Below are 21,781 nucleotides of genomic sequence, written 5' to 3'. Positions count from 1 at the left end.
AGGACATTTATAATAACGAAGTTAGAACGTGTGCTTATTGTGTAGATATCACCGCGTATAGGGCTTGAAATGCACGTGTACTGATGGCCAGCCAGAGCGAAGTCTCATCCTCCATAGATTATTATCTCTCGCGAAGTAGCTATAAAACTACAGCTACGAACACACGCCTCCCATATTCTGTCCCCTGCACATCAATCATGCCCAACAGAACGGAGGCTATAGATCTCTCGAACAGGCCGCGCGATGGATTTTATATTGGTTCGCGAACCAGCATGGTCATTCAATGTATAGGTTGTGCCTCTTCTACCCATGTTTGCGCACTGAATGCTGGTGGGGACGGTGCTCATTTAGCAGCGACTTCACAGCCTGTCGCTCTGGACGATGTGTGTTTTTCAACGCATTGGCAGAGATGTCAACGTTCCCCCAAAACCTGTCCGAACTCATCTTTTCATGATGAAATGGCGATCGGTGGCACGTCTGCTGCTAGACATTTCGCAGAGCAATGATCTCATGAGCCAGCTAGATGTAGTACGGCTTGATGCTAACGGTGCCTGGCCCGGGCAAACGCTGGCAAACTTGGTTCATTATTACCACCACCATCATGGTGCACCTCACACCTATACAAGCATATTTATTTATGCAAGAGCGCTCGAGTCGCAGGGTGTGCTATACTTATGCATCTTTAAATTTGTATTTTTGTCCATCACCTGCTGAAATTGCCTTTTCCGCGTTTTAAATGTTTAATAAATAAATAAATAAATAAATAAATAAATAAATAAATAAATAAATAAATAATGTCGGCGCACCATGGCGATATTTCCATACAAGACGGGCCCCGAGCCCACAAAGTTTGTGCCCAGCGCGACTTTGTCCACTACTCTGAATCGGTGCGTTCCTTTAGCCGCCCGAGGGCCAATCAAAGATTAGATGCTACAACCTCCTTATATGTATGTACTGTACACCATCAATTGCCATTTAACCAACTATGTGCGAGTTGCTTGTTTGAACATTCTCTTCACTATCGTGGTTCTGGCACGTGAAACCCCAGAATTGAATTTAACATTCTGTCCCCGTCCGCTATCAGTGGTCTAGATAAAATTTTAATTCATAAACATATATGCATAAATAACTTGCAGATTCGCCAGAGAACAATCAACAAAATGTTATCTACAAGTTGGGTTGCTTAGCGGGGGATTTTCTGTTTTGAAGTACTCCGCCTCTCTGCATACCATGCAGGAAAAAGCTCCCTCCTGGTTTATTTTTCCCAAATGCCGCCTCTGCCGGTCCGTTCCCTCCTCAGGGGTTTCCGGAACACTAAGCGACACCGGGGACAGATCCGTCAAGCGTGATCTTCGGCTTTTAAGCTGTCTATTGTGTATATATTAAATTCAACTCCTTAAAAAGACTGGAACGTATCTGTTTGAGATGGATAGTAAAGGAAGTCTCGTGCCACGTTAAATCCGCTGAGATTAAACGTTACTTCTTAGCGTTCGTGACAACACGCCGTCTTGGGCACATGCCGGCGGCGTATGCATATCGACACCAACGTTGTTCCGGTCGTTCCCCGCACTCCTGCTTGCTGCGTACGGGGGCGCAATGAAGCCAAGCCGCGCGCCGCCCGAGCCGCGACGCGCAGTCTGCACACGCCGCGGAGCGCGCCTCGTCTTCGTTGCCCTGGCAGTGTTTGCCAGCCTCACTGGGTTCCAAGGTTCGCAGATATACACCCGTGAGAAACAAGTGCGAGCCGCGCGCAGATTACGGTGGCAAACATATAGAGCTGCCGAGCGAAAACAAAGGTCGCGCCTTTGTGGCCGCCCAGCCCCCGCTCGCTGATCTGAGCGTGCACTACAGCTGGGTGATTTGTTTTGCTTACCGAAACCAGCGACCATTTGCCTATGTTGTACGTACTTCGGGCGCGTTTGATACATTTGCGCTAATTTCACCTTCTTCGCGCATGTCTTCGCCACACTACCTTCGTTTTCCAACAGAGCGTCTCTACCCGCTCATTACATTGCGCACAGCGAAGCACCTCGTTTGGATGCAGAAGGCAAACACATGCCAACGCAGAGAGAAAACGAAAGGTTATCTCGCTCTCGTTCTTCTCCTTTCCCTTTCTTTTCTCTTTTCTTTTTCTTGTTCCTGGCAAGCGTAGGGAAAAAAATAGAACAGGAATGCGCGAACAGGAATTCTTGGACACATAATGTGACTCCCAAGCCAGCAACATCGACAGGTGGCAAACTGGGCGATTTTTAAACAATGCACTGTAATCAGCGCACAAAGCGAACGGTATACATCAAGAATATATATGGGGCCAGTGCTGTTCGGCGCTAACACCTCCTGAAGCGACACCACCCCAACTAGCAACAATCGTTTTTTTTTTTTTATTTCTCGTTGTTGCCATTCTCCCGCTGGTTGTACGTCCCATTTTATTATTTCCGGTTTAACCGCAAATTATGACTGCGTTGTATACGCTGCGCGCGGCTCGTGTGCATTGCAACATCCTTCGCGCTGCGTTCATCTGCGTTGACTCGCATTTTAATAAACCTGCTTACGCAGGTAAATAATACGTCCCATTAATGTTATGTTATTGCGACAGCTTTAATTTACCCGTGGGGCCGAAACTCGGAAGGTGACAAAGAAACTTCAAGGAAGTTGAAGACCTCGCAGCGACCGTAGGCACTGAAAATGATAGCGCAGACAAAACGCAGGTGGATTGTATTACTTGTTTGGTCACGTGTAGAAAAGGTGACGTGCGCTGAGTAATAGGATGGATGCCCTAATGGAAGAGAAACGCGATGTGATGACATCCGAATGAAGTGGTGACAACAGAAAATTTGCTCGTGTAAGGATGGGTTTGGTTGACGCTGGCCAGGATAAGTAGGAGATCTCCGGAAGAGTCACAGAGAGAGACCGTACTTCTGCAGTGGACTTAATATAGACTGATGATAATGAAAACAATGAGGGTGCCCTGTGTTCTAAAAGAGTTGGTTTAACAGGGCAACTCTTGCGTGTCTCTGAACGTCTTGTCGCGTACGTCGGACAGAGGGTATTTTACAGTGGCCAAATGGCTCGCAGACCCGAATGTCGACCGCAGGATTGCCACAAGCTGCTTCCGAGGACTGAGCGATCAAGTTTTACGATATACGTGCGTCTAAGCGCCCTTCACGCGGGCGCGTAAACTAAGGGGAAACCGCGTACGGTGCTTGCAAATGCATTTGGAAAGGCTAATAACGCGCATTTGGCCACTTCTCAAACCACCTCTCCCCCCATTCACCGCGACCCATAAGCGCAAGATTGGAATAGCTCCGGGAACCTTGACAGGATTTCGGAAACGACCGCGCCACGTTTCTGTCTCATCATATTGTATTCACCCTCGCGCCGCATCGACCGACGACCGTGAAGCCGTATGGCGATGGCGGACGTCAGCGCGCCTGCTCATCCAAGGTTTTTATTTAGCACTAATATCGCTAATATGTTTCTGATATAGGTCGCAACGTTGCGTCGTGTGACATTTGGGCGAGCCGCGTGTGCATTTGATATCAACACCTGTCCGTTGCATGCTGCTTGGCTGCGATACGTGCAGAACGCTTAGATAACTGCAGCATTCCGTTATCTGTGCGGGCGAAGCTTTGGGGATGACAGAAGTGTTCCTTAACGGAAAGGAACGTACGCGAACCATGTCGCTTTGTGCTTCGCGTCAAACGTTTGTTTGCGTCTGCTGTAATGCACCTTGAGTTTGTTTTATATCAAATTGTGCGCATGTGGGATAGTTATTTTCCAACCTGCACCGGCTGTGTTTTCTTCTTTGATCTGTCTCATGAAATGTGCGCTCGCTATTGCTGGCAGTTTCTTGTGTTATATATATACATATATATATATATATATATATAAAGTCAATTTAGGCGAGCCCGGAATGTCAAATTATAGAGATGACTGCGCTCTGAAAGTGTCTTCGGCAAAATGAAATACGGGTTCTATCCCGGCCGCGGCGGCCGCATTTCGATGGGGACGAAATGCAAAAAACGCTCGCGTACTTAGATTTAGGTGCACGTTAAAGAACTCCGAGTGAGTTCAATTAATCCGAAGACCTGCGCTACGGTGGGCTTCATAATCAAATATCGTGGTTCTGACACGTAAAGCTCCAGATATTTTTTTTCCATAATAAAATAAAAGAGGACATCATTAATGTTACGCTTCTATCGTTCCGCAGCGCCTAACATTAAGAAGTTGACGTCAGGCAGCGCAGTGTGCTTCGAGTATAGCTTTTTTTTGCCTTTGCAATCCGCCATATGTTTCGTCTGTTGGAAACCTCTGTGCATACATGCTCAACATATTCGTCGTGGTGGCGCAGTGGCTAAGGCGTTTTGCATGCTGTGCACGAAGTCGCGGATTATTTCTCGACCGCGGCTGCCGCATTTTTGACGGAGGCGCAATACACGAACGTTTCCAAAGGATCTTTGATTTAGATGCACGTTAAAGAACTTCAGGCGGTCAAAATTAATACGGAGGACTCCACTGCGATCTCTCCATACACCCAGTGTTGTTTTGGAATCTTAAACAAACTCAATCAATCAATCAATCAATCACGACAATCATTAGAACATAAAAGTAACGCGATGTACAGGCGCCATGGGACTTCAAGTTCATGTACGCTGGTCTTTCAGAGCTGTTTGTGCTCTAAAAGGATAGATAGATAGATAGATAGATAGATAGATAGATAGATAGATAGATAGATAGATAGATAGATAGATAGATAGATAGATAGATAGATAGATAGATAGATAGATAGATAGATAGATAGATAGATAGATTAGAACAGCAATTAGTATTATTATCAATCAAACCAAAATCACGAGCATGATTAGAAAATAAAAGTAATGTGATGTGCAGGAATTACACGTGGAATGATTATGGGCATCATATTTTCCTATCTGCGTCATTATATATCATATCTTCAGTTTGTACCTGCTTTTGTCCCTTGTATTTTATCGTCCACAATTAGGTTTCGGTGTCACGCTTATTCTTTTTTCTTTTTCTTTTTTCTAATGTAGTCAGTTTTTGTGGCTAAGTCTCGTTGCTGATTGTCAGGTTTCGCCACTGTGAAGCCACTGTGATGGCTTAGGCGAACTTGCAAGGTTTGTTAGTAAAATTATTATTATTATTATTATTATTATTACTACTACTACTACTACTACTACTACTACTACTACTACTACTACTACTACTACTACTACTACTACTACTACTACTACTTGTTTTGAAAACATATGAACATAGAATGCAGAGGAATTTGAATTGAACAAGAACTCTCATATCTGTCGTGCGCTCCGTCATTCTGTAATCCTTTCTTCTGTTTCTCCACTTTTGCTTTGTATTCTCTTCGTGTACACACTTTGTGCTCCGTTTTTTAAATCTGTATTCGCGAAATTACTGTTCTTTTTTTATGTGTGCGCGCGTGTGTATGTGTGAGCTTGCATTGTTCTTCCTGTGAATTGTTTTGCCGAGTGCGCCAGCGCCAAGACCCTCGAGGTTGTTCCTGGGCACTTTAATAAAGAAATTGATTGATTGATTGATTGATTGATTGATTGATTGATTGATTGATTGATTGATTGATTGATTGATTGATTGATTGATTGATTGATTGATTGATTCACTAGATAGGAAAGAAAGCGAGGAGCAGGCTGGCAACTGCCACCGGAACGGGCACAACGCTTCAGAAAGGAGGAGACAGAAACGTAGAAATGGAAGATAGGAAGAAGGGGAAGGAAGAAGGGGAAGGAAGAGGAAAGAAAGAGCAAGATGACAAATCTCAAAGAATTAAGCAGAACACGCAGAGCAGGAAGAACAGTACGAACAAAGAAGTTCCCCCCAAAAAATTAGTTGACCGAGTAACCATCCCTCTGTTAACATTTTACGCCGAAAGTGCAAACATGCCCTCTCTCCTTTGTATGAAAGGCGCAAGGAATCGCTCCGGTCAAGCACCTATATATGTTAAAGGGAATAATTTCTAGGCTAGTAGGTGCATGATTTATAACTAGAGAACCAGAGCAAACAAAGGACAAGGGACGAGGTAAAGAAGCAGAAAGAGCACCCTTTCTGTTATTAAATGCAATTTCTGTAAGGCCACACACGTCAGCGAACTCACTGCAATTTCCTTCTTTCCTTCCCTCCTCTCTCTCCCTGTTATCTTTGTTTTCCTCCTTTCCCTTTCCCCCGGTGTAGGGTAGCCAACCGGACATGATTCTGGTTAACCTCCCTGCCTTCTTCTTATCTCTTTTCCTTTGCCTTCCTCTGTCTGCAGCAGCTTTCTAGCTATACAGGGTATTTCACTTAAATTGATCTAAACACTGAAAATATGCAAATGCTACGCAGCTGGACAGAACCAAGGTAATGTTGTTTGCCGTCGCTTGGAAATACTCAGATTATTTTCTGCATTAATTAATTAAATAGTAAATTATTAATTAAGAGTAATGATATAATTCGGCGGAATGCAGAAAATAATCTGAGTATCTCCAAGCGACGGCAAGCAACATTGTCTTGGTTCTGTGCAGCTACGTAGCATTTGCATATATTTTCAGTGTTTGGCTCAAGTTAGGTGGAACACCCTGTATAAAGAAGAACCTCCGAAGAACTTACGCACTTCGAAGTGCTTTGACCTGTTCAGCTTGCACATATGCAGCGCTGCATTTCTACACGCGCATAGTCTCGCATTACGTCGGTGTCGTGAAAACATAGAGATTTGTTTGCGTATATTGTAAACGTAAACAACGTGTGCCCCGTATTTCGAAAACAAACAAAAAAAAACAGACAAGGCGGGGGTGGATGAGGGAGCTTATTTTAGTGTCTATAATCCACGTGCCAAGTTTCAACAGGTGACAATACGCCGCTAAATGCGCACTTTCCCACGAGGCGACGATAATGCTGTACGCCAAAGTGAAACGAGTTTCACGTGGTGATATTCTCTTTACAGCGGGCTCTGTGTTTACGTTTACGTTTCAACGTTGAAGAGTGGAAGGGGGAAGCGCGAAATGCGCCTATATCGAAGCATGCTGCTGATAACAGGTGACACAGGGACGTGGAATGCGCACTACAAGCCGATAAAGACACGAGTAAGAAGCGTGGGACGAGTGTTGGCATAACAGAGCGCGCTGAAGAATGCATGCATGGATGCGTCAGGAAAGATACAGGAGAGGAGAAGAGTGCAGTGCTGAGCTATTTTGGGGTATATCTGAAACGTGAAAACAAAGGGTAAAAAAAAAGGGGGGGGGGGGAAAGACGACCGATAAACGGTGACGATGCCGTGGTGTGGTGAGGAGAGCGGCCGGGTGACCACGCAGTCTCTCTCGCACAGTGCACGGTGTATGCGCGGCACATCGCCACTACTCCGACTCAGCTGAGCGCCTCCTGTCTTGTGATTTCCAGACCGCACGAGAACCGCACGATGCCGGGGAAGAGCAACACGGGAGGCTCCAAGGACAACGACCGATGGAAGGTGCGTAAATAGAAGCATGCTGGCTTCAAGAGCCTCAACACCGCCAAGAGGTGGTGGCCCGCATTCCGCGTGCATGCATCGCGCACATGTACACTTTCGTAGCGCCATCGAAACGGTCTTGACGTCCCATATGAAGGTGTGAGAGAGGTCATATTGGGGCATTGCTGGACTCACTTTCAACGTCCTGGTGTGTGCGAGAAGCGCGCCAACACCCAACTATAGTGTCTCGCAAGAATGAGACTGTGCTCTGTAGCTTCGCAATGAAGCGAGGCCGTGCGCTGCTGTATAATCAAGTCGTTCACCCTTCTGTTGGCGGAACGCAAACAACGCTCACGATGGGCGATAGCCCTGGAAGCGCGCTCTTCCTTAGGTCAAAGGCGCAGGCAGTGAAGCGCCGCGCGTCGGCCGGCTGCGCGAAAGAGCCTCACTCTAACTCGTGTGTGTATGCTGTCAGGGCTGGTCGCGAACTTGATGCGACAGTCGCCTTTCTTTTCGTCTCAAGAAAAGCTCGGAAAACGATAGCTCAAATGTCCCGCTATTTGTCTGCGCGACCCCTGTACTCGAACGCGCGCACCTCGTAATCGCAGCTGCGTCTGCGGAGCACTATAGCAGCGGTCGGAGCAGTTTCGGATGGCACCGATTGCTTCCAATTCGATTATCTGCGGAATAAGCTCATGCTAGGAGTTGCGACGATGAGTTTTTCTGACACTCCCACAATCACTTGCAAACTTGACGTAATCAGTTTCGTGTGTAGCTCGACAAATGCGACGAAGGGCTCTTGGGTTGATCGAAAATCATTATTCGCCCGACCAACATTCGATGGTATCTGCGTGTACCAGACACGAATGTCAGTGAGAGCCATTCTCTTTATGGGGGGATCAACGGGTAGATGTCTATTACCTCTCCTTCCTACCCCCTCCCTTAAGGCGCCTACATAATTAATCGGGGTGTAGACGAGACGTATGTAAAAATGCTGAAAGATATCTATAGCGGCTCCACAGTCACCGTAGTCCTTCATAAAGAAAGCAACAAAATCCCAATAAAGAAAGGCATCAGGCAGGGAGATACGATCTCTCCAATGCTATTCACAGCGTGTCTACAGGAGGTATTCAGAGACCTGGATTGGGAAGAATTGGGGATAAGAGTTAATGGAGAATACCTTAGTAACTTACGATTCGCTTATGATATTGCCTTGCTTAGTAACTCAGGGGACCAATTGCAATGCATGCTCACTGACCTGGAGAATCAAAGCAGAAGGGTGGGTCTAAAAATTAATCTGCGGAAAACTAAAGTAACGTTTAACAGTCTCGGAAGAGAACAGCAGTTTACAATAGGTAGCGAGGCACTGGAAGTGGTAAGGGAATACATCTACTTAGGACAGGTAGTGACTGCAGATCCGGATCATGAGACTGAAATAATCAGAATAAGAATGGGCTGGGGTGCGTTTGGCAGGCATTCTGAGATCATGAACAGCAGGTTGCCATTTTCCCTCAAGAGAAAAGTGTATAACAGCTGTGTCTTACCAGTACTCACGTACGGGGCAGAAACCTGGGAGCTTACAAAAAAGGGTTCTACTTAAATTGAGGACGACGCAACGAGCTATGGAAAGAAGAATGATAGGTGTAACGTTAAGGGATAAGAAAAGAGCAGATTGGGTGAGGGAACACACGCGAGTTAATGACATCTTAGTTGAAATCAAGAAAAAGAAATGGGCATGGGCAGGACATGTAATGAGGAGGGAAGATAACCGATGGTCATTAAGGGTTACGGACTGGATTCCAAGGGAAGGGAAGCGTAGCAGGGGGCAGCAGAAAGTTAGGTGGGCGGATGAGATTAAGAAGTTTGCAGGGACATCATGGCAACAATTAGTGCATGACCGGGGTAGTTGGAGAAGTATGGGAGAGGCCTTTTTGCCCTGCAGTGGCCGTAACCAGGCTGCTGCTGATGATGATAATTAATCCGTGTCCATGTAGGATCCTGTCCTTGCGTGTATGTCAGTGCCTTTGCACTGACATTAGCATTTCTTAGCCCGAAGCTGTGCGACATGGCGCTGTTAACAAAACACGTAAAATCCAATGATATTGCAACCGTACTTCGGTTAGGTATACTGCAGGCGAGCAAATACACAAAAATCCGGAATATATATATATATATATATATATATATATATATATATATATATATATATATAAAAGAAGAAACTGAGTCATTGTCATTGGCGTCTGAAGCGGCACACTCTATATGTAAAAGTCTCCAGGATGAAATATGAAATAGTGATGCCGTCGCCCTGGGGTAAACCGAACGCCATTTAGTCGCTAGCGACGTCACCCCGTAATTTGGAGAAAGCGCGCCATGAGCTCACTCGCGTCTTGCCCGCCACTCTTCCGCTGGCTGCTATGCGCGGCGTTTCCTGCGTGCGCCGCTGTGCGTTGCTCGCTCGAAAAGAAAGGCACTGACAGACGCGCATCGTCCCCGTTGCAGGTGAAGGCGATTCCGTTTCCCCCGTCGGCGGAGAGGAGGGACACAGGCAAGTATGCTCGCACTACGCCTGATGGGATCTCGTACTATAAGCGCGCGGTGGAGAAGCCATCCTCTGGGCATCCGGGAGAAGCGCGCGCCTGGACGCCTTACTGCTCTTTGCGCAGGCTTCCGGGAATACCACCCCGGCGTGCTGCATCCTCGCTCGGGAGGCAGCAGTCCGACCTCGCCGCAGCCAAGCCAAGGCGGATGGAGTAAGTAGAGCGACATGACGCGCGCGCGTGAGCGATCGCAGCGTCGGCCGAAATTGCGACCGGCCGGGCCAAGCACAGCGCCGCGAACCCAGAATTGGGGTCAGACGCCCACTGCGCCACCGCAGCGGTAGTGCTTACAGTTGTGATTTCACAAAGCGTGAAAGGAAACTATTCCCGCTCCTTGCCGTCCGGGTGCACAAAAAGACCGTCGCATGTCTTAATGACGGCTTGAAGAAGTTGTTCTGGATTCGTCATCTCAGCGGGCGGCACTGATGCGATGCAGGCGGGATAACCCAGCGTCTTTTGTGTCAGGAGGCTGGTTACGTGCCCATATTCGGGGTGCGAGGTGCTCGACCGGCTCCTTCGCACAATGAAGGAGTTCGCCGCCCTCAACGTTTCCCATAAAGCGCTACAGGTATATGCTGACAACATCCTCACAATGTATCCTTATAATGTGTACTATAGCATCATGCGTACATGCTGAGTACGTTCGTCTTACATCACCACGGCTTAGGCATCCAGGCGAGGACATCCTCGTTATGGAGCTCGCGGTATTACTTGAGGACATGCGTTCCGCAAATGTCTTATAAACGTGCACCTGAAGGAAATGACTTCCGTATGGAAAGATAAAAATTCATTGCATTCATTTAAAGTATATCTGTGGCCCGATGTTGGTAAATTCAAAATGGGACATGTTGAAGCAACCCGTTTTATTTGAAAGCTTTGAAGATAAGCTTAAGATATATGCATTTGTTACGCCTCATTCTATGTTTTTAACTTTGTATAAGACATGTATCCATGGATTCCCGTCAACACTGAGACACCGAAGTGAAATAACTTGCCCCGGCTCACGGAGAAGGGCAATGAGACACTTAGCAATGAGGGAGCTCTTGAGCAGCATGGTTCACATCCTGAACAACCAGAATTGTAGCGACCTTGTTGTTAGGAAATAAAGTCTGGTACAAATCTGAACGATGTCTGCATGGGATGAACGCGTATTTCTGCAGTTTGCCCACTTGAATAAATCGTTTTCGATGTACTCTAACGATCCTTGAAGTTACTCTGCCTCTTCTGGGTATTCTGAGGTCGTTCCGAGGCCGTATCAGTAGGACGGAATGAGAATATGTTCGGCGTCATTCGAAGACATCCTTAAGACGGCACTATAAATTCTCAAAAGTACGTCCTGGCGGTACCGCCAAGGTACACCGGTATGTAGCTGTTCCCGCCAGCTTCGATGAGAGCCGAATTCTCGGGAAACTTCGATCTTCATTAACATCTCTGCGGGCTGCTTTTTTTTTTTTTACAACAACAACAACAACTCGTTCTCATAAGATAAGGTTGACTTCACTCTCTCGAGGCTCATTTACATTAATGTCCTGTAATATTGTTACGTGTGGAAAGACACAGACGAAAGATGCTATTTACACGCTATTTACACTGGAGCCAGGCAGCCAGGCTGACACTCGCTCGTGCCAAGGGCACCGACCAACTTCTTCGTCGTTCTCGCGGCGGCTCGTCTCTTGAGCATCACTCGATGATATCCTAATATTACCCCCCGGCGGCAAAAGCACCGTCATGGTGCTGTTAAATATCCAAGGTGCATGGAGAGTTGTAGGGCTTGAGTCGGGCAACGTGGACAATGTCACTGGTTGTCACAGCGGAGGACGTAGTGGGCGTGGCTAGAACGATTTCATAGGTGATATCGGTCACTTTGCGTATCACGCGATATGGGCCTGTGTAACAGGAAAGCAGTTTTTCACAAAGGCCGACTTTACGCGATGGTGACCAAAGCAATACGAGGGCGCCGGGCACAAAATGGACATCACGGTGACGGAGGTCGTAGCGTTGTTTCTGCTGGTCTTGAGACACTTGTAGACAGAGCGCGCGCAAGTTGGCGAGCATGGTCAGCATGGGCGATTGCATCACGGGCATAATCGCTAGTTGAAGCTGTGGCGGACGGAAGCACAGTGTCCAGTGGTAGCGTCGGTTCGCGGCCATACAAAAGGTAAAACGGGGAAAAGCCAGCAGTTTCGAGACGGGAAGAGTTGTATGCAAAGGTAATGTAAGGTAGAGCCAGGTCCCAGTCACGGTGGTCGTCTGAAACGTATTTGGATAGCATGTCTGTAAGGGTGCGGTTCAAACGCTCAGTGAGGCCGTTCGTTTGGGGGTGGTAGGAGGTGGTAAATTTATGCTGTATTGAGCAGGCACGCATGATGTCATCAATGACTTTGACCAAAAAGGTGCGGCCGCGGTCTGTAAGCAATTGACGCGGAGCACCATGCATCAAAATGATATCATGTAGGAGGAAGTCCGCAACATCAGTTGCGCAACTGGTCGGAAGAGCACGGGTTACGGCGTAGCGGGTCGCGTAGTCCGCCGCGACGGCAACCCACTTGTTTCCTGATGTGGATTCCGGAAATGGGCCGAGAAGGTCCAAGCCGACACGATGGAAGGGCTCGGTAGGGATGTCGAGCGGCTGCAGGTAACCAGCGGAGAGCTGGGAAGGCTTCTTGCGTCGTTGGCAAAGTTCACAAGCGGCGACGTAACGTCGTACGGAACGGGCAAGGCCCGGCCAGAAAAAACGGCGACGTACACGGTCATAGGTTCGAGATACGCCGAGGTGTCCTGCCGTTGGTGCGTCGTGAAGCTCTTCTAGAACGGTGGAGCGGAGGTGTTTAGGTATTACAAGCTGGAACTCAGAGTCGTCCGGATGAAGGTTACGACGGTACAGAGTACCGTCGCGGAGGACGAAGAGGCGTAGAGCAGCATAGGCCAGAGAGTGTTCAAAACGGTCGATGAGTGCTCTGATGTAGGCGTCACGGCGTTGCTCGTCGGCGAAATGAAGCAGCTGGGATACAGAGCATACGCAAGAAGCACTGGAAATATTGGAGGAGTCAGAGTCGTCAACAGGGTAACGCGACAAACTGTCAGCGTCTTGGTGCAGGCGGCCAGACTTGTACACCACGGAATATGAAAATTCCTGTAGCCTCAAAGCCCATCGACCAAGCCGGCCTGTAGGATCCTTTAGCGATGAGAGCCAGCAGAGAGCATGATGGTCAGTGACTACGGAAAAAGGGCAACCGTAAAGGTAAGGACGGAACTTCGCAACCGCCCAGACAACAGCAAGGCATTCGCGTTCCGTAATGGAATATAGTTGCGCTCCGATGGTGCTAGGAGGCGGTTCGCATAAGCAATAACGCGATCCTTGCCACGCTGACGCTGGGCTAAGACGGCACCTACGCCATGACCGCTGGCATCTGTACGTAATTCTGTAGGGGCATCAGGGTCGAAGTGGGCGAGAATGTGAGGTTAGAAGAGTGACGAGACGAGAGAAGGCGGCGGCTTCTGCAGTACCCCACGAGAATTGTACGCCTTTCTTCAAAAGATTAGTTAGGGGCCTAGAAATTGTCGGAAAATCTGCAACAAAACGACGAAAGTACGAGCACAGCCCTACAAAACTTCGAACGTCTGCGGCTGTCTTCGGAACCGGAAACTCTCGGACAGCGCGAGTTTTGTCGGGATCAGGCTGTACTCCGGAAGCGTCAACGAGATGGCCCAGAAGAGTGATTTGTCGATGGCCAAAACGACATTTGGACGAGTTAAGTTGCAGCTTCGCCTTTCGAAATACATCAAGTATAGTTGTGAGACGCTCAAGGTGAGTGTCGAACGTTAGCGAGAAGACGATGACGTCGTCGAGGTAGCAGAAGCATGTGGACCATTTGAAACCTTGGAGCAAGGAGTCCATCATACGCTCAAAGGTGGCAGGGGCGTTGCATAATCCAAACGGCAGACTGAAAGACCTACTGCAGTTCCTACTGCAAATAATCGCCACCAAAGGGGAAGTTCAATTTAGTGTGTACTTGCGTCACAAAAACCACGTGGAAGTCTTGGTGAATTCGAGTATATTCATGTACGCTTCCGCCACATTTTGTGCAGCAGGTTATCACAGGGGCGTTATTTATGGACTTGTCTGTTTGCCTGTTATCAGCATGTTATATTTATGGACTAACAATCAACTAACGCTGTTTATTCAAACATATGTTACAGCGTCACTTATTTCTTCGTCCGTAAATGATACACTGATGAAAGTTGCATAAATAGCCTGGAGCAGTTTGAGCAGCGCCCTCTCGCGTGACGTCAGCTGTATGGGGGGCTCCGCGGTCAAGACGCACGCGTGCTCGCTATACAGGGTGTCCCACGTAACTTTAGCCAAACACTGAAAATATGCAAATGCTACGTAGCTGGACAGAACCAAGGTAATGTTGTTTACCGTCGCTTGGAGATACTCAGATTATTTTTTGCATTCCGCCTAATTCGATAATTAGTCTTAATTAATCAACTTATCAAATGTTATAGCTAGATGAAAAGCGTCAATGAGAAAATTGTAGCCCGACATGAAAAACTCCCGATTCAACTTTCTGTTGCTCAATGCGTGCTACATAACAGTTTTTCCGAGCGTGAAATAAGCCCGCTAATACACGCAAAGTGCCTCGAGCGGCCGGTCGCGTTTACAAGCAGTGCTTGCAAAAAATGCAGTCTATCGTCGCGACGAAGAAAGTGACCCGCAACTTATAAAACACAGTCAGAACCTTGCCCCTTCAGAAACAGCGATCACCAAATGGGGCGTCCGTGCCCACTGCCTCACCGCGCGGGCAGCCAGCGACAAACTCGACCGCACTCAAGGAGCAAAGGCCCCCAGATTTTCTCTCTCGTACCCGCTCTTGCTCGCGCAGAAACGTCGAGCACCGAGAGAAACGCCACGCCCCGTTCTACCTACTAGCAATTGTAAAAATGCTACCCAAGCCGCTGTGTCTTGAAGGCCATCTGCGCCTGGGACAAAGACCGCCGCGCGCTGTCTTTCCGCGGTTTACTTCGCGTTGATGCGAGACGCAGCACGAAAGTCAGTTCGCTCGCTGCTGCTGCCCGCGCTTCCTCAATGCAGCGTTTTGACAGCGAGTTCCCGCGGTCATCAAGTGATATGTGTTCATGTTTGCTTGTGTGCGCGTGACACCATGCTTGTTAATTTAGTTAGTATGCCTGTGTTTACAAGATTACACGACCGATAAAGCTATATTATTCTTACTTCGATCGTATAGCTGTCCACTAATTTGCTATCGCAATCGATGCTTCGCCTTTCGGACAAAACTGCGACTTTTTTTTTCACTCACAGTGTGGTGTTTTACAATTGATGTGAAGTTTTCCAAAAATACATTAAACAGAAGAAATTGTTACATCATGCAAAGCAAAATTAACGTTAATCTTCGCAATGAAAAGTGATTATTACGAGATTGCGTTGCAAGAAGCATGTTTGACGACTGTAAAATATGATGAAGATCGGTGTAGGTATCCTGCTCGCGAGTAAGCGCTTGTCAGTAAAATTTGAGATTTTCTGCGTCAAACATAGGTTTGATTATAGTAGTATATATCTGAATGAGTGGAATTATGAGCTAAATGTATATATAAATGTAATACTAGTCGATGCGTCGCTTTTTACTTGGGCAGTGAGATGTATAGCTTCTACAAGCATATAGGGTGTCCCAGATAATGTTGGTCATGCTCTAAAAAAAAAGAACAAAAGAAAAGATAAAAGAAAGCAGGCTCAGCCCCATTTGACATCTATGTAAAGTGAGGCATTCTTGGTATCATTGGCTGATGAACCATGTGTGTGTGCATATGAAGTGTGGTTTTCGAGGTATAAATATTACTGTTAAATAGCAGCATGTTATACGAAGGAAATGTTTTATTTGCAGTGAATTATAGACACTTTCAATAGGTGAAGCGCCAATAGTAACGGCACGTTGTGACTATTAGCGCTTCACCTATTGAAAGCTATGCACCAACTAGCCCCACAACGTGTTTACTGCAATTATAGACACGATGGATATATTATACACATATTTACACGCTGCGCATCATACGTATAGTATTTGTTTAAACTTTCAGTGGTAATCGATAGCGTAGTGTTGCACTCGTAGCGTTTCCGATGCGTTGGTTTCCTCTAGTGTGGCAGCTGCGGATCGAAACATGCCATGCGTCTCAACGCGCAGGCTTGCCCGCGAGAAAGCGTGTTCTATACGCCGCTTGTCGAAGCATGTATTCGTGGCGTTCGGCGTTGAGAGGCGTACGAAAAAGTGTGTGGAACTCGGCAAGAAAGCTTCGCCGTAAGAATCAAGGGGCAAGATACGATTTTAATACCTTTGGTGTTCGGTATTCAGACCTCCGACGAACAAACAACGTAGGTCTTATAATTGTATTGGCACCGTGTTTAAATACTTTTTTATCGTTGAACACTTCGCTAACTTTAGCCGGGACACACGACATAGAGGTAGATCTATAGCTATACGTATATACTTCGGTTCCACAGCAGCGTAGGTTCTATTCTGTTAAATCATTCGCCGTGGTGTTTTGCGATTGAGTCACGAAATCGTGGTTGGGCTCATTGGCAGTAGTTAATTAATATGACATTTGCTGGCCTAATAATACCAATTTTTATACGCAAACGCTTTAAAAAATATTAGAGTGATCGGAGTACGAAATGCTACGCCCGCGTGGATAGACAGCCGCAGCAAACGAAGATGCGATTCCGGCCGCACCGTTTATAGACGGCGACAAATGCGAGTCGCCTTGCTGACGTCGCTGGAGCGCCGCCATCGTATGCGCACGAGGCCAACTGGTCTTGGGTAGATAAGCGTCTGGGGGGAATATAATTATGTTGGCAATTAAAGGTTGCAACTAGCCACAACTCGTCAGCCTGTTTCCCATTCTGATGATCTATCAGTGGCAAAGTCGTATCGATAAATACTTGCGCTTTCAAATACGTATAGCGCAGCCTAAACTATGCAGGATTTTTTCTTCTTTTTTTTTTGTTTTAGAAAATACAGATGTTTTGTGAGAAAGCTATGACCGAGAGTCACCTATTGTCTTCGCATAGGCGAGCTCTAAAGCGAGCCGGAAATACTTTGCCGCTGCTTAAGTTGCTCTGAAAAGGCTAACTAAAGAAATTGTTAACTAACTTTTTTATTATTAGCTCGACGGCAGGTGGTTTATATATATGTATATATATATATATATTTAAGCGACGGCAAACAACATTACCTTTGTTCTGTCCAGATACGTTGCATTTGCATATTTTAAAACTCTGGCTAAAGTTAGCTGGGACACCCTGTATATATTAAATTATGGGGTTTTACGTGCCAAAACAACGATCTGATTATGAGGCACGCCGTAGTGGGGGACTCCGGAAACTTCGACCACCTGGGGATCTTTAACGCACCTAAATGTAAGTACACGGGTGTTGTCGCATTTCGCCCCCATCGAAATGCGGCCGCCCAACACCATAGCCACTAAGCAACCGCGGTGGGTCACTATATATAGCCACATTCTAAAAACTAAAATTTGTATAACTGCTTTCCTTGAGTTAGCAAGTTTTTGTCATTACCAGGGGCGTAGCCAGGGGCGGGGGGGGGGGCTTATGGAGCTTCAGCAACCCCCCCCCCCCAAATTTTTTCGTGCTGTCCATGCGCCGCCGGCCAAAACGACCCTCGGCACCGGAAATCATGCTTGATTTTGTCTAGAATGCCCTTTTCACGTTCGAAAAAACATTTTAGCGCGAACATTACGATATCGGGCTGGATTTCGCGGCAACGCCCATGCACCGGGAGTCACATATCGTAACGCAAGGAGCTCCATCCGAGCACAAAGTTGCAAAGGCGTGGCGGGCGGGCTCGTCGCGGCATCTCGCTGAGGCCGCGAAAACTAGGGAGCGCTTGGATTTCAATTCTGACACTTTATGGGTATAAAGTTCTAACAAACTTTTTATGCGAAAGGTGCACTGACAGTTCCAAAGTCGTGCTTCAGATTTTCAATTCCGGAGCTTTGTGGGTTTAATGTTGTTATAAGCATTTGACGCCAAAGGTGCATTGACTTTTCTAAAGTCTTCGATCGGAACATACAACGAGACAAGCCAAATCAACACACTATCATACAAGTTGACAAAACACGCAGCGAGATACGATGAGACGAAGCGTTGTTGTGGTTCATTTGTGCCGTCATGTCGTTTAAAATATACCCACTTTTTTTTTTTTAACCTACGCCAAAGCATCCATGTCAAGACACTAAAACCAGCCAGGGTGACTACGTTCTTATTTATTTTTCTACTTTGACTTTTATTCGTGAGGACACATTCAGCCTCTTGATTTTTTTTTATTCTCGCTACCCTACCCTTGGGCTGCCAGAGCCAGCCAGAGCGCATGCGTTTTTCTCGTGTTGTCCCGACCACCGCGTGGCGCACTTCGGTGCGCGTTCGCTTTTGTCTGGCCGAGTGGATTTTCGCCTGGCAGAGTTTTGGACGCCTTCTGGCTAGCAGACAAGAAAAAGAAACAGTGGTCGCTCGCCGCCATCACTGTGGGGACTCGATGTATTTCAACCCGTTCGCTTGAGCGCAACCTCTCCGGAAATACTTGTCTCGCCGGTGCAGGATACCGAGCACTATGCGTATGGTTCTCGGTGGACCAAGCGTCTCACGTTTTCTTCGATATTCATTCGGTAGCTACATTAGGTGCCCAAAGTAGGCATTGGATAATGGCCAACATACTTTCCTTTGATTTGTTTTTTTTCATTTCGTTTGCGTTCTTTTTTTTTTTTTCATTTCGGTACCCTCGCCCCACAAAAGGAAAAAAAAAAGATACAGTGTTGCGGCGCAGCGAATTGTCGCATGGTTACAGTTTGTTACTTCTTCTTTTGCGGAAAGTAATCGGCCACGTCACGCTTCAATTGCCGGGTACTATTATTATATTAATTGTGATAGCAATTATATAAACACTCCAGGTGCATTCCTGCTGTCGCCGTCGCCCTCATGTTTCGTATGAAGTCTAAGGGTGATAACGTCGTGACTGCGCGCCTCATACTGTATGTGCCAGTGAAAGAGTAGGGGGGTGGTGGCATGGGTGAGCCGACGATGGTGGCTTAGTCTTGTGCGCGCAAAGGAAAAAACCGGGGAGGAAGCGAGACGCCTTCCGTCGCGCGCGATACATCGGGGAGAGTGGATGGAATGGAGGCGGGATCTAGGATTCTGTGAATCTGTGATTGCGCAACATGTTTATTTGCCTTGTTTGACGCATTATATACAGTGACTTTTTCTTAGATACGTAGATTTGTTGGAGACTTATATGTATATTTAAATATCTTGTTGCGAGGTTTTGTGTATACATGCAGTGAACTTTCTTTCCAGCGACACTTTCTTGCCCTTTATCAAGCTGTATCTTCGCATTTGTATATTCCATTGTATCTTCGCATTTCCAGTGTACGAGGGCGAGCTCAAGGGAAACAGATTCGTGTCGGACGATGGCGTGAAAGAGTCAGTTGCAGATTTGTTGAAGCAGCAACCTAGGGAGTTTTCTGAGACTGGAATCACCCGACTCGTTAGTCAATTGGATAAATGTCTAAATGCTCATGGAGACTACCTTTAAATAAAGTACCCCGTTCGTCATATATTCGCAGTAGCTCGCTTTCATTTGACTCGCCCTCGTATATTTTGCAGAACGGCTTTATATAGGTGCTCTCTGTTGGGACAATAATTTCGGTGCAATTACAATGCACGACCGGTGACAGCTGCTCCTGCGTAATAAATTGGAATAAATTACAGCGTCATTGAGATTTTTCACTGGCCGTTGCATATGTACAAAAATGTAGACAAGGTTCTTGAATGACAAAGTTTCATTAACATATTTGTCCTGAACATATTCATTTCATGGCCTTTACATTTTTCATTTCAGTGGCATGCACTGCTTTGCTGGTTTCGAACTTGTATAGTTCTAAAGATCGTGTGATATTTTGTTTGCCTATTAAATAGACAAAAACATGGAAGTATTGATATCAGTTATTTTGAGCACAATTTCTGGCACATACGAGTATATCTTTTTATGAAAAAATGCACATATTACTTGTTTTGACAGTGCGTAGCGTTCAAGAATTCGTTTGCAGCATCTTTGGCAATGGCAATGCAGTTATTATTCATGTATTTGACCCCTCGACAAATTGTTTATGAGGAAACTTTAGCTCGGGCCCAACTCCGACGCGGCCCATTCAGATACATGTAAAACGCAGAAACGCTTCTCTGAGGTAACCCCTGGATCGCTTTTAATGAAATTTGTTGAACTTGAGAGAGAAAGTTAAATTCTAGTATCTGCTGGAAGCCGAATTTGGATTTAGGGCGTGAATTTAGGTTAAAATATTTTGAAACATTTGAAAGTGCGAAAAAAGAAGAAACACGCCGTTTACAAACTAATAGCTCTTCATCAAAAATAGATATCGCGGTTCTTCAAACGGCATCTATTATAAGAGTGAAAGCAGACAAATTTGATGTGTCAATTTGTATCTTACGTGAATTGGTTACGTGGTGCACAAGGGTTCTGCAAAAGCCGTATTTCGATAATACTAAATTGTTTGAGATTCATTTGTAACGTATCAATTTTGTCCGCTGTAGATGTACTATTAGATGAGATTCACAGAATTGTGAGTTTATTTTTCATTGTTGAGTTACAGTTCTAAACGTTATAGTTTCGTTTTCTGAAAATTAGCGATTTTTGCCACTTTTTAATAAATATTGACAACCTAAATGCAAAATTCGAAACCAGAAGTCAGTAGAATTTAATTTTTTTTTTTTAATGCAACAAACATCGTCAATTTTGGTGCAGTGGTTGCCGAGAAAAACGAATTCACCTTCTACGTGTATTTAGATAGGAACACCCGAGCTAAAGCTGCAGCGTGACCTGCAACGTGTTTTGTTTGGCACGTGCCTTCATACGTATATTCCAGTCCCTTGGGTTTCAAGAGCTCTGTTAAGGAGGCAGTAGTGCTTCTCTGAAATATTATAGTAGATCATATCATCCTTCCACAGTGTCTCTTTCGTCTTTATAGTGCACCTCAGGCACGTACCCAGGATTATTTTTCGGGGGGGGGGGGGGGGGGCACCACCTCCACCATCATCATCATCATCATCAGCCTGTTTTATGTCCACTGCAGGACGAGGGCCTCTCCCTGCGATCTCCAGTTACCCCTGTCCTGATCAAACCGATTCCAACTAGCGCCCGCGAATTTCCTAATTTCATCGCTCCACCTAGTGTTTTGTCGTCCTCGATTGCGTTTCCCTTCTCTTGGTACCCATTCTGTAACCCTAATGGTCCAACGGTTATCTAACCGGCGCATTACATGACTTGCCCAGCTACATTTTTTCCTCTTGATGTCAATTAGAATATCGTCTATACCCGTTCGCTCTCTGATCCAAACCGCTCTCTTTCTCTCTTAACGTTATGCCTAGCAATCTTCGTTCGATCGCTCTTTGCGCGGTCCTTAACTTGCTCTCAAGTCTCTGCCCCATATGTCAGCACTGGCAAAGTGCACTGATTGCGCACCTTACTTTTCAATAATAATGGTAAGCTTCCAGCCAGGAGCTGGCAATGTCTGCCGTATGCGATGCAACCTATTTTTATTCTTCTGTGAATTTCCTTCTCATGATCAGGGTTCCCTGTGATTCATTGACCTAGATAAACGTACTCCT

The 21,781-nt window shown here is 46.4% G+C and overlaps 1 protein-coding gene across 1 annotated transcript in view; it reads left to right on the top strand.

Annotated features, from left to right (window-relative positions):
* LOC126545622 (uncharacterized) overlaps positions 1–21,781 on the top strand; it is a 53,629-nt gene that overhangs the window by 8,593 nt on the left and 23,255 nt on the right. Inside the window, exons 3-5 of the mRNA XM_055077924.1 lie at positions 7,423–7,492; positions 9,974–10,019; positions 10,138–10,224. Coding sequence (XP_054933899.1) covers positions 7,423–7,492; positions 9,974–10,019; positions 10,138–10,224 — 203 coding nt within the window. The remainder of the gene's footprint in view (positions 1–7,422; positions 7,493–9,973; positions 10,020–10,137; positions 10,225–21,781) is intronic.

The sequence above is a fragment of the Dermacentor andersoni genome, chromosome 1, assembly GCF_023375885.2.
Source record: "Dermacentor andersoni chromosome 1, qqDerAnde1_hic_scaffold, whole genome shotgun sequence".
Classification (NCBI taxonomy): Eukaryota; Metazoa; Arthropoda; class Arachnida; order Ixodida; family Ixodidae; genus Dermacentor; species Dermacentor andersoni.
This window is presented reverse-complemented; position numbering and strand designations above follow the sequence as displayed.